Genomic DNA, 12,572 nt, shown 5'->3' with positions numbered 1-12,572 from the left:
ACGTGCTAAAACACCCACGATGCTGGGTGTACCACTCTCGTGCAATTTTCCGATGGGCTTTCCACGTTTTTCTTGGATTTCCGACGTAATAACATTTTGGAAAACGCTGCGAAATTGCTGCGTCACGGACTCAAAAGCTGGTTACAGCAAATATTACAACAAAGCGCCAGTTTTAATGGCTCCTTTTTGGACTTGTAGCATTTATTTATTCATATAAAGGGGCTTTGTGATCAGTCCGAACTCACGACAAGTACCGAAAGCTCGGTTGGTCGGGGGAGGTAGATGCGGCCCGCAATTCGGCCGTATTCCAACGTTCACTAAGATAAATGGTGGAAATTAGTCTAATTTTCCCTTTCGTTTTACTGGCACCGGGGAGCGAAGTTCCGCCCCACACGCGACCACCTTTGTAAGTCCCCTTTTCACTTTACCTTACCTCAACCCCTAGGTAGATCGTAAGTAGTAATTTATCTCGCAGATAATAATAGAAAAGTAATTTGGATTTTCCATTGTTATCTCAAAAGTACCAATATTTGCGGGGGTTGGGTCACTCTGTGTAAGTTTAATAATGATAAAGTGAGCTTCAGAGCGCGCAGGACTTTATTGATCGTACAGCACAAGAGCTTCCTTCTTGCTGTGTGCACTCCACAGAATAGAAAGAGGTAAGTTTTGCCAATTCGCCTTGAAAATCACCTAAATATCCCTTATTAGTGCTGTTACTAGTGAATCATCATCATCAACTGTTTCACATCACTATCTGCTCTAAAACGGGGTTTCCTTTGTGTGCAGTGCAATGAGGCGGGTGTGTAAAACGGAAATTTCCAACAATATCTGCGACACCTTTATCAATAAGTACATACTCAACACGTGTGCTAAATTGGTGTAATTTTCGTTTAGTGGTTTCGGACCTGAATGCGAAGCAAAAAAACAGACATTAGCACGTCTCTAATGTGGGTCTTTTTCAGTATCACACATGATACGCGTTAATCATACAATTACACACAAATGTTAGTGAGCAGTTGATTGCTTGTCGTCTATTAAAATCGCTTTAATTATTGCCTGAAAAATATGAGCGTGACGGTCCTACAAGACGAACCAAGAGAGGTTTTCGTGTGCCAAATTCCCCGTCGCTGGCTCGAAAAATGTTACAAACGCAAAAAAAAAGTTTTTTTTTTTCGTCTAGGAAGAGGCCGACAATTTTTCCTTTAAAATATCCAAATCGCATTGCTGCGCACGCCACTGGCGGAACGAAAAATAGGCTTCGCACTACCAGCGAAGTTAACGGAGCGTCTTTGCGCTCGTAAAATTTCACGACACTTTCGCACCCTGTACATCGAAAATTTCACATTTACGGGAAAACGTTTATCAGTCAAATCGATGGACTTCACAAACGCCCTGTATAGTGGATCATTGGCGTATAACAATTTTTTACTATCCACTTGGCTATCGTTCAAAAAGAGCCAAGTGCGCCCCTGATTTACTGTAATTAAATATAAAAATTTTCAAATAACAGTGGCGTAGTAAAGCCTTAATTCGCGACTGTAAAACACAGTGAAAATTTTAAGAAATTGTTACAACCCCAACAGACCTTCTGCGCCAATCAGATTAGGAATAACTAACCCCCCTAGTACTGTAAGTAGATGGCAAAATCTGTAACTTGATCGGTTAACGGATAGCGGGGTAGCAAAACCCTAAAAATATATAGCTCTGTAAAACGTAATAAAAATCGCCTACAAAATTCGAACTACCGTTGGATTTTCAGAGAATGAATTTAGTAATAGCCCCTTCTGGAGTGGAAAATAGAGTAATTGAAGTAGTAACTATTCCCTGCGAACTCTGTAATCTGATTTTAAAAACTGAAGGTTTTTCATTAAATCTCAAATTTTTCAGCCGCTAAAAACATGAAAGCTGCACTTATCGCCGTAGTCCTCCCGTTTATGGGAACGTTGGCCTACATACCTAATGGAAAGGTATATGAAAGTCGCTGTGAATTTATAACTGTGGTCATCATCCGGGCGGGAATTTTCAGGAAGGTTTGCTATCGGGTATGCTGCTTCGCGGTTGGCTGAACAGCATTAAAAACAAGGGTGCAGACGTCTCTTATCTAGACTTAAGTGACGGCTTGCCACTGGACACTCGGGCGATGAATAGAGATTTGGAGGAAGAACAACTTTTTCCACTAGATTATGACGGGTTAGGGTAGGTCCTTTCAGCAGGCACACTTTTAAAGAAAATTACGTTGTTTTGCCTATGCTGTCATTGAAATGAATAACTGACCAAAAATTGATTTCAACGGGGCATACTATCAACGGGTATCACCAGTTCAAGTCGGAGCATAGGAATTGGGTTAGTGGGAGAAAGACCGCATAAGGTTTAATATGCCTCCGATAAAGAGCGACGAAGTGGGCCGTGCGACAAGTGGTTGAAGTGGGCGGAGTCAGTCCAGATCCAGTTGCTAGATCTCTCACCGTTCCAGAATTTTTACTAGTATAAGTTCTAGTGATGGATGAATCGTTTTTTCTGTTTATTTACGTTGCCGCTTTTTGCACTGATATTTAAAAAAATTTCCATCGTGGCGAAGGCAACGAAATCGATACTAATCTAAACATCGAAGTGGAGACGCCAACCGGATTGACTCCGCCCACTTGATTATTGGTCTTTGTCGGAGGCATATTAAAACTTATGCGGTCTTTGTCTCACTTGCGTAATTCCTATGTTCCGACTCGAACTGGTGATACCTGCATGTCTACAAATAACTAATCAATGGCAGCGATACTAACATGTACCCCAGCATCAGAGACCAGGAATACTTGCAACATAGCACTCTATGGGGAAACCAGTACATTTCTGGAGGAGCGGGAGATGGAAATCAAATCCTGGGGCCTGGATTGAAAATAAGTCAGCAAGAGATAAAAACTGACGCCTCTCTGCCCGCGTATTGCAATCCGCCCAACCCATGCCCGGTTGAATACACAGGTTTGGTTATAATTCACGAAGATGCATATTTAAAACAGAGTCTAGACATGCAGAATGATTCATTAACAATGAGGCAACCGAAAGCTGGAGATACTACATGTCAAATGGTGACGATTGAAGAAAATATGCCTTATCCGAAAGTTGATAGTTTCGGATATATACAGGGTGTTGAAACTTAAAATTTAAATCCATTTTTTGCTATTGTTCTCAAAATATGTTGGTTAGGCACTTGAAAATTCGTAAAGTTATGTCTTTTAAATGATAAATAAGATACGTTTTGCAATTTCGGCGATGCTGATAGAAGATGCCATTTACGGTCAATTTTACAGAATTTAGAGTTAATAACTTTTAACACTGTATGAAACATTGCACTATATGATCATGAAATTTCATTCAAAATCTGAAACCGCAATCATTGTTCCATCAATTGTGTATTCTTATTTCATTTCTATATCTCGATTCGTTTTTTTGGGAAAAATCTATTTGACACATACTATATTCAAATTTTATAATACGAGAAATTAAAAGCGAAGCAAACCAAATACATTTTCATTTTCGAGAACACATAGCATAGTTCGTTACGCAAAAAAAAATTATATAAATTTTCAAGTGTTTGGTGTCTAACTTAGATACTCTCAGTATAATGGCAAAAAAATGAATTAAAATTTTAACTTTCAACACCCTGTATATATCCGAAACTATCAACTTTCGAATAAGGCATGTTTTCTCCAATTGTCATCATCTGATGTATAGTGTCTCCAGCTTTCGGTTGGCTCATTGTTAACAAATCACCCTGTATATTATTTGTGCCAGTGCCAGGTAATACTAGCGTAACCGTTCATGTCCAAACCCTGTTTTAAAGCAGGGACACATGTTCAACTGCAAAATTCAACTGTTTTTGGGGGTTTACACATGCTTCACCAGTTGGTATCTGCTGAGTAAGGTTAATGCTTTTGCGTGTGCATACAGACATGAAAATTGTCAAGTGCCAGTAATTGCACTGGCATGCCCAAATCCTGCTTTATTACCACCAACTATTGGCACCTATTTACTGACACTTAAAAATGTACGTGTATGCACACGCAAAAATACTGGCGCCACATGTGCAAATCCTTCTTTAAAAGCAGTTGAACTTCCTGGTTCCAGAAATTACATTGGCACTAATAAACCATGCATTTCTAAACACTAATTTATTACCCGACACTATTAGCGCTAGTTTAGTGACATTTCAAAATTTGCATGTTGCAGAGGACCAAGGCTGTTTGGAAAACTTTGAGAATACGGCGGCGTTTAGCCGCAATTACCAAGCTCTGCAAGATTGCATGTGTGACACTGAACATATGTTTGACTGTCCCAGCGCCACAAATCCCATGATCGAAGACCCGATTGAAGTGGCCAGGGTCGATCTTAGCCGCTTATTTCACCAGTCTTTAAAGGTTAATTATAACACAGCGTTTTTAAATATATTATTGATTTAGCATTATTTTTCGTAGAGGGTGAAAAGTAACCCATTTCTAACTGGTGAGAAATTGCCAGTAGCAGCCAAAAAGGGGAACAACATGTATTGACGTTAGGCTTTCATGGTGTGTTACAATACCTTACTAGCACCCTAGTCACCTTCATAAAATGTATTAATAAATATGACCCTAGTTAAGAAATAATACATCCGTACTGAAATATACAGGTGGTCTTCCAAAAACTACATGGATCCATTATAGAAATTCATCTAAAATGTTTTGTTAAGATGGCGGAGCTTACGGTTATACAAAATTGCTCTGAAATTACTGTACAAGACTTGGCCAAAAATCCCCGGCCCAAAAACAAGACGTTTTAGGCAAATTTACCTATATCCAATGTCGCTTTGTTTTGGCGCTACAGGGCATCAAAATTCTCAAATGAATACCTTTTTTTCGAAAGAATTTTTACTAATTTTGGAACAAAGAGTTACTCTACGTCAATTGGCGTGTTTTAACGTGAGCAGAATCTTTTATTAATGCGCGGAAATATTAAAAATGGTGCGTGGTTCGTAAATAAAAGTTTATATTTTTGTTACCCCCTGTACGAAAGACTTTAAATTTTTTTCTGCCACAAGTGAACTTTATTTTGAAACTTTTTTGTCTCGTAAAATTTTCGCCAGACATATAGGTCCTCTATAAAAAAAATTGTTTACGATACCTTGTAATTCATCCTCGTTGTGAAAACAATGTTAAAAACGCAACAATAAAATAAATATTCCGTACATCTCATATACCGATAGTGTTTACCATAGTTGTTGTTGATCGGAGTTGCATTAAATGTAAATTCAATATTTTTTAATTTTTAAAATGGAACATTATTCTATCGCTCAGAAGGTTAACATGCTTCTAGTGTATGGATTCTGAGAGAGAAATGGACATATGAGTGTGAAAGTCTATCATAACAAATATCCAAATCGCAACCTTCCGAACCATCAATCTTTCGTGAGTATTGAAAGGCAACTTAGGAAAACGGGTAGTTTTAATTCGAATAATGTTAATCGAAAGCGCTAATGCTAGAAATTGAAAAGAAGAAAATATGGTGCCATCCCAGATGATTGGCAGAATATTTATGAAAGTACAAGGTACCAAAGAGACTCATTCCTAATCGAGTTCCAAATAATTCCTAATATAAAAATAAATGGTAAGAAAGCCTTAAGAAGGTCAATCGAGAGGTAGAATTATATTTATATTATATATTTATTATAAATATTGAAATTGTTGCCTAGCTAAGTCAAAAACGTGCTATCAGTAAAAATTACAAACTTTGGACAATTTGGTGAAGGATAAGTTTTCACTGCAAGATCGCCACGTGATGCTTATATCTATTGTATATTAAATGACAATTATTATACAACTCTCGAAAGCCTAATAAATGATGAACAAAAAACATTAGAAAAAGGTTTCTTATTAAAATTTAAAGAATATATATATATATAATAAATCGGATGTTTTATTTCCCCCATTTATGAACAATCTTATTAAACAATAATCAGAAAATAAGTTATAACTATATAGTGACCGACTGAAAGTATGCACTATAAGAAATTTTTTTATTTGAATTTATCAGAATATTTTAGTCTTGATAAAAGTTTGTGCAAAACATCATCGTTAGACTTATCTTTTAATTCTAAACAACTTTTCATAATACATGTTTCCTCCAAAATTCAAAAATTTCGAATCTCCCCCATATGAAATGAGATATACAAATTTTGTAAACTGCGTTTTGAGTTTGCAAGAATGCACAATATTTTTCTGGAAGTAATATTGAATTCTTTTCAGGAATTAATGTCGACATTTTCTCAGGAATTAATATTGAATTCTTTTCAGAGATTATGTAATATTGATTTTTTTTATGTGCCGCGGAAAATTTTAGTTTCGAAATTAGTAAAAATTTATAAAAGTGCTTAGCAATTCTTTCGAAAAAACGGTATTAATTTGAGATTTTTGATACCCTGTAGCGCCAAAACGAAGTACATTAGATATGAGTAAGTTTGCCTAGAACGTCTTATTTTTGAACAGGAAGTTTTAGTCAAGCGTTGTACAGTAATTTCAGGATCGCCCTATATATGTCAGCTTGCTTATTTTCTGTGCCGCGTCTGTGAAATTTATATGGCTTATGGCTGTTAGCGGCAACTCTAAGAATGAATATATTATTTCAATCAATGTTCTCTTGAACGTATAGAGGGAGAAGGAGGTCGGATTTTGAGTAAAAATGCAACCATTAATTGTAAAATGTATCTACTATTCCGCCATCTTCAACTTTAACCTTACATCACCAATATTAACATAACATTAACAAATAAGTATTATATTTATCTTAAACGTTGCCACCTCGCTCTGTTAGAGACACCTCTATACTTATTTTCACGGGTCCTCGAAATCAAACTGAGAGCTTGTGTTTGAAAGGTCAGAAAGTTGAAAATTAGCACACAAAATTGGAGGATGTTAAGGGGATGAAAACCATCCTCAAAATCATTAAAAAAGCCAATTCCAATACTCTGTTTCGGAGTTTTCTGCTTAGGAAACAGATACTTTTGTGATGTAAAAGCACACCAGAAAGTTGTCACCTCTATTACAGAAAAATATATACGTTCTACTCTGTATTTGCATATGTAAAAACGACCAAAAATGGGTTTAAACAGCCATGCATTAGTAATACTTGTGAAAAGCTAAAAAACTAGGTCATCAATTACAAATATAGCGAAAAAAAATTCTCAGAGGACACATTTCTTAATAAAAATTAAAAAAATTAATTATTTATGTGTTAACTTTTACAAAATTTTGAATTCTTCCTTAAATGGATGAGTATATTACAAGACCAGAGATTATTATTAAGCATGCACTAAAGCCAACATGCTACCTGTCTAATGGCAATAATAAGGAATTTCCACTCTTGCCCTTTTACGAGCTTTCATTCCTTCGAAAAACTCTTGAATGTCCTCGGCACGAACCACCTTTTTGTTCTCTGCAAATTTTTTCAAATACTCTCCCAATTGCTCTTTAAGTTCGTTGTATCCACTGATTGCCTCAATCAACTGCACACGATCCATTGAACTTAAGAATCGATTGTTTTGATCTTCCACTACTGCCTGCGCCTTCGCCTTACTCCTTTCTTCATATAAGTGGACAGGATCTTCGTGGTCTAATAAAAAGGCGATCTCTTGGTTTTCGTACATTTTTAAACAATTGTCACAAGTACACAATTGTTTCCTCCAGGAAGCCTGCAAGGAAACAGAATACTTTAGTAGTAAAGGGTGATCAGTAGAAAGACTCCAAGTAGGCGTTAAAACATCATCAGAGGTATGTTGTAGATAAATTCGTCTGTTGTCTATTGTGAGATATTTGATGGTAAATACAAAATGGCCTAATCAACGACCTACGTTTATGGTCACCTGTCTGTCAAATTTAGCTGTTGTCAGTGGTCATTATCTATAGTACTTATTGTAATAAATTATAGTAGACCTCCCTATGACATAAGTTCACATAAAACGGATTCGTATAATACACCGGAAACAGTGTGATCGTGTTCACATACCACAATAAAAGAATGAAAAAAAACAGTAAAAAAACATTTATTATTCAATGGCCATAAAAAAATGTTATCTTTAGTCTCTTAAGTCTGATTATAAAAGAAAGAATTAATTATAATACGTAAGTTTATCGCTTTGGACTGTAAATGGCTCATATATACACAATTAAAAAATGAATCATGAAGTCATGTGCGCCGTTTTAAATAACTGAAAAATGAATTGTTTCCCACAAAAATGGAGGTCAGAGTTTCTTCCTTGAAACCTCTCAATTAAACCTTCAATTTTATTTTTCTTTACTTCACATAAAATGTGAGTAGTGAAGGTTGAAACACTTTGTATCTCAAAATACCTGGATTATCTACACCAGAATGCCTCTGCAGTCTGCCACTTATATATATACATATAACAAATAGTTGTACATACACATACAAACTATATAAACCATTCCATAAAAAACCTCGACATTGACACTATATAACAAATAAATTTATCTTAAACATGCATGTGATACTTCCACTTACTTAAGCTTTAAAAAAAAATAGCAGTAATACATGAGCTAAAATTTTTGCCCTGGGACTTTTCCCTAATAATATAGAAAAATATACTCACCTCCTGCCAAAACTTTGCAGTAGCTCTCTCTGATTTCTCCTTAGGTTTTTTGCATATAGACTTCTCTTCATCACCATTTATTTCATCTATGTTATTTCCAATGGTACTGTTTACTGTTAAACTGTCATAATACAACAAGAAATCATGCTTTGTAATGCACATTTCACAGGTCATTTCTGCAAAATTTTTACATTAAAATAGAAAGGTTACAGTATGGTCGAGATTAACTAAGAACAGGCCGCCGCATCATTGCGCACTTTTGCATACTTTTGCAATGCAAGGTTTAAGAGAAATAAATGGTGCTCAGATTGATGGTGGCTGTAGCCTTTTCTTTTGTGATTAATCATCTTCAACTCACCAGAAAAATTATCTGGCACCTCAATGCCTAAATGTCTGGAATGGTACCAATCTTCGCAAATAATACACTGAATCATCTCATCTGGCACAGGGTCGTCTGGATCAGGGTATGGACGATGGCATACACAGTATGTGCCACAGAAATTTTGATTATAGGAATTGAGTTCATTGAACTTGTTCTTTGTAGGGTCAAGTGAACATTTGTTCTCAGATTGGAAGAATTTTCCATTCCCACAATCACAACGAAAATTCCTTTTAGTGTAGAGCTCAATCAAATCATGTCCTTCGTGACAGTGGTAACAGCAGGCCAAGCACACACCCGCTGCCTTTTCTGGGTCGTCCTTTGCTTCTGGGATACAGGTGAGACAAGAGTAAAGGGCTTGACGTTTTAAATACCCCTAAAAGTTATGGTGAAGGAAATTCCCGCCATAATTATTTTACGAAATTAATGCCCATTTTTATGGAATAAGGAGGGAAATCTATTAAGTTACCTCTTTGTAGGAGCAGACTTTATCGTTTGCAGCCCCTAAAACTGCCGCTGTGTTCTCGATAAGTTCATCTTCAAGCTCGAGAACATCGTTCAAACTGAGAGTGACGACTTCTTCTGCGTCCGAATTTTCGTTTTCTGGTGTTTCAGAGATCTCTTTGGTATCAGAACTGCGCTCGTGCTTTTCTGGAATATCCGACATAATTCTGCCTTGAAAAACACTGATAATTTTTACTAACGTGTATTAATCAAAAATAGAAATGTCTCCGCACTGCACATGCCCGAAATTCAAAGAACGTTGGAGACTTGAAAATTGAAAATGGCAAAGGCCATGTACCCTTACAAGCCATAATGCAGAAAGGCAACAGTGCGCTGCTACACAATCCTCTAGTTCCTCGAGATATATAAATTCACGAGTTTAATATTTAAACGGTGCGGACTTCGTTGTTTAATTTACGTTGTAAAGAACTCTACGTGGTACATGGGGCTCAATTTAAAGATACCTTAACGGGCTTTCTTGCGCGACCTCTAGGATGAGGTAAATTAACGTTGCTAATGCCGAAAACTATGGCAACAGCGGCGATGCCGCACGACAATGTGTCAGTGTCTTATGTTCTTTTAACATGTCTTACAATTAAAAGACAAATTCAAAATTTACTTTGTAAAGAAATACAAACTGAATATGCTTCTAATAATAAATAAAAAACCGTTTAACCGACCCAATCATGTAGCCACAGGCGAATCTTTTCTAAAACGTTTTTGCAGTTCAAATACGTTTCAGAATCTTATTTGAATCCTTTGAGGGCCTCCACTAACAAAGGCCTCACTCAACAAAACCAAACAGGTGTTTCCCATGGTAACCATTTGTCACAAGAAAACTCAGCATTCCAATGTTTAAAGGCCTTCAAATAAGAGCTTTATTTCATTCAGTAAGTAGGAATATTTTATCACATAAATCATAAATACCTGAGCTTTCTGTCACCTCAATACCATACATTTTTTAAAGCTTTATTTACGGCTTGCGGCAAAATTTGCTTTGCTCATATTTAGGATTCTATTTATTTATGTGACTTATCAGAACATACCTCTTTCTAAGCTAACCTCATATGCACCAACATTCATTACAATTAATTTTAAATCCTGTGAAACATAATTAAATCCTGGCATTGACAGGCACATTGATCTGGGTTTTATCACTTCTTGTTCTGTTTTTTAGCATTTCCATCTCTTATCAGAATTATTGCAAATCCAGGAGCATTATAAGTCTTTGTACTCTTTTGGTAATTGTTGCAGTTGTAAATAAATAATTTATTGATAATAAATAATATTATTATCAAATAGGGGATGATTAACTAGAGTTATAGACAGAGATATCAATTTTTGATTTTATTTAGAAACTTCCGTATTAAAAAGTACTTACTTTTCTTTGATTGATTGTCACCCCTGAAAATGAAGGACAATAATTAGTTTACATACGTACAGGGTTGGCTAATAATGTGTGTAGAAACTAAATGAACCCCAGCTCTTTTTCTATGTGCAGGAATGAACCCTAAAGACTATTTATCAATTTAGGTGCCTCTCTGTTCATCTAAAGTCTAAGAAAAATCTGTTGAAGCTATGGACAACCAAAAACCGGCTGAAGACACTAACTCAATAGAGGCACAACAGCTGCTTGACTTCTATGTAGATTTGATGGAAAACTCAAAGCACCTCCTGAAGTATTACTTATCAGAAAATGTAATTCTACACTGGTTTGGGCGAACTGTAAAAGGACAAAAACAAGTGGCCACTTTTATGAATACCAACATCCGTTTTATGAAGCATGGGTTTAATAAAGAAGCTCTAGCTACTAATAAAATTAGCTTCCAGGATTCGCATTCATTGCAGACATTTTGGTGAATAGTTTTGTTCAAAATTAAATCATCTCGAAAAATAATATTATTTCCCTTTGACAATCAGGCCGTTAAGAAGGATTTCACAGCCTACGTTCTTCAGTATACCGCGTCTCACTTTGATGTTTACGCCCATAAAACAACTTCACTCTTCCACCAGTGCCAAATCTCATACAAGTCAATTTAATCTGGATAAAAGCAGGACGAAGAACGAGGGGTCGCTGTCGTCGTGCCCTCGGAATTTGTCTGTATCTCCCAGGAAGCATCAGAGAATCACCCAATTAGATATTACCGACACCGATGTTTTACAGAGTGATGACAATAAAGAGGCTGATTCAAGAGTTAGGTATTTGAAGACTGAGGGATATGTAGCGTTTCACCAGCCTAATCTAGATAAACTTGAAAGGGAGGCTAAGTGGCAGAAATCTTGCAAAATTCATATCGCCTATGACTTCATCAATGATATTAACGATAGTAGTTTTTATTTGATAATTTACGAGGAAAATAATAATTGTCGCAGGAACTTGTTCAAAGACTTTGTGGAACAAGAGCCAGAGGATTAGTTTTTTTTTATTTTGACCTATGTTTTGTTATTGTGTTTTTGTTATGTCAACTTTTGTTTGTTTGTTTTTTTTTAATTTATCGCCGTACTAGAAACGTGTCAAAATTTGTTTTCATGACGTCGTGAAAATGATGTTTTTTACCATTGCTTCAAAGATAATGACTTAAAATTTAATATATTTATATACAGACGCTGAAAATGATTCACCAGGTTTTATTGCACGAGCTGAAAATTCATTTGTTCAATACTTGTTATTGTTCGCCCAGTTTTTAGTGTGCATTTTTTATCTCTCCATTGAGAGGTCCGTTGTTTTATGTTTTTGTACGAAAAAATAAATAAATAAACTGAAATCTGTGTTTTTTTTTGGTTTATTCTAAAATCGACAAATTCTTTAAAACGTGGAAATTTAACAAAAAATAAAATACTAATTCACTGTTTTAAACTAAACGCAAACAAAAGATCTTGATGTTATGGTGAAGGAACTACACCATGATAATAGGTGGAAAAGTAAATAGTCAACGCTTGCAATAAAATTACATAAGAAACATTAGAGGGGCTTCAAAAAGAATGCAAGTGAAGTAGCTGGATGCGTTAAATGTCTCCGGAATTCAGAAACTACTCCGAACGTTATGAATTATAGGTAAT

General features: G+C 35.8%; 3 protein-coding genes across 4 annotated transcripts; 2 read left to right on the top strand and 1 right to left on the bottom strand.

Moving 5' to 3' along the window:
- Nucleotides 1-518: 518 nt before the first annotated feature.
- 7B2 (Secretogranin_V domain-containing protein 7B2) lies at nt 519-4,634 on the top strand. Its single transcript, XM_066389273.1, has 6 exons — nt 519-659; nt 1,888-1,967; nt 2,027-2,196; nt 2,768-2,973; nt 4,222-4,409; nt 4,467-4,634. Exons 2-6 carry the CDS (start codon nt 1,899-1,901, stop codon nt 4,539-4,541), a joined length of 708 nt encoding a protein of 235 aa, XP_066245370.1. The 5' UTR covers nt 519-659; nt 1,888-1,898; the 3' UTR covers nt 4,542-4,634.
- Nucleotides 4,635-6,811: 2,177 nt separating this feature from the next.
- On the bottom strand, nt 6,812-9,776 carry LOC136408343 (putative E3 ubiquitin-protein ligase UBR7). Of its 2 annotated transcripts, none has more exons than XM_066389269.1 (4): nt 9,478-9,776; nt 8,988-9,384; nt 8,630-8,805; nt 6,812-7,729 (listed from the first exon to the last, which is right to left on the bottom strand). In XM_066389269.1, the coding sequence occupies exons 1-4, from the start codon at nt 9,673-9,675 to the stop codon at nt 7,355-7,357; spliced, it is 1,146 nt and encodes a 381-aa protein (XP_066245366.1). In that variant the 5' UTR covers nt 9,676-9,776; the 3' UTR covers nt 6,812-7,354. The 2 variants fall into 2 exon arrangements, with proteins under 2 accessions (XP_066245366.1, XP_066245367.1); XM_066389270.1 differs by having other exon boundaries at nt 6,817-7,711; nt 9,478-9,774.
- Nucleotides 9,777-10,091: 315 nt separating this feature from the next.
- LOC136408185 (uncharacterized) lies at nt 10,092-12,197 on the top strand. The gene is made up of 3 exons (XM_066389043.1): nt 10,092-10,402; nt 11,046-11,368; nt 11,433-12,197. Exons 2-3 carry the CDS (start codon nt 11,091-11,093, stop codon nt 11,926-11,928), a joined length of 774 nt encoding a protein of 257 aa, XP_066245140.1. The 5' UTR covers nt 10,092-10,402; nt 11,046-11,090; the 3' UTR covers nt 11,929-12,197.
- Nucleotides 12,198-12,572: the final 375 nt, after the last annotated feature.

Source organism: Euwallacea similis, chromosome 4 (genome assembly GCF_039881205.1).
Source record: "Euwallacea similis isolate ESF13 chromosome 4, ESF131.1, whole genome shotgun sequence".
Classification (NCBI taxonomy): Eukaryota; Metazoa; Arthropoda; class Insecta; order Coleoptera; family Curculionidae; genus Euwallacea; species Euwallacea similis.
The sequence above is the reverse complement of the archived record's forward strand: the minus strand, read 5'-3'. Positions and strand labels throughout refer to the sequence as shown.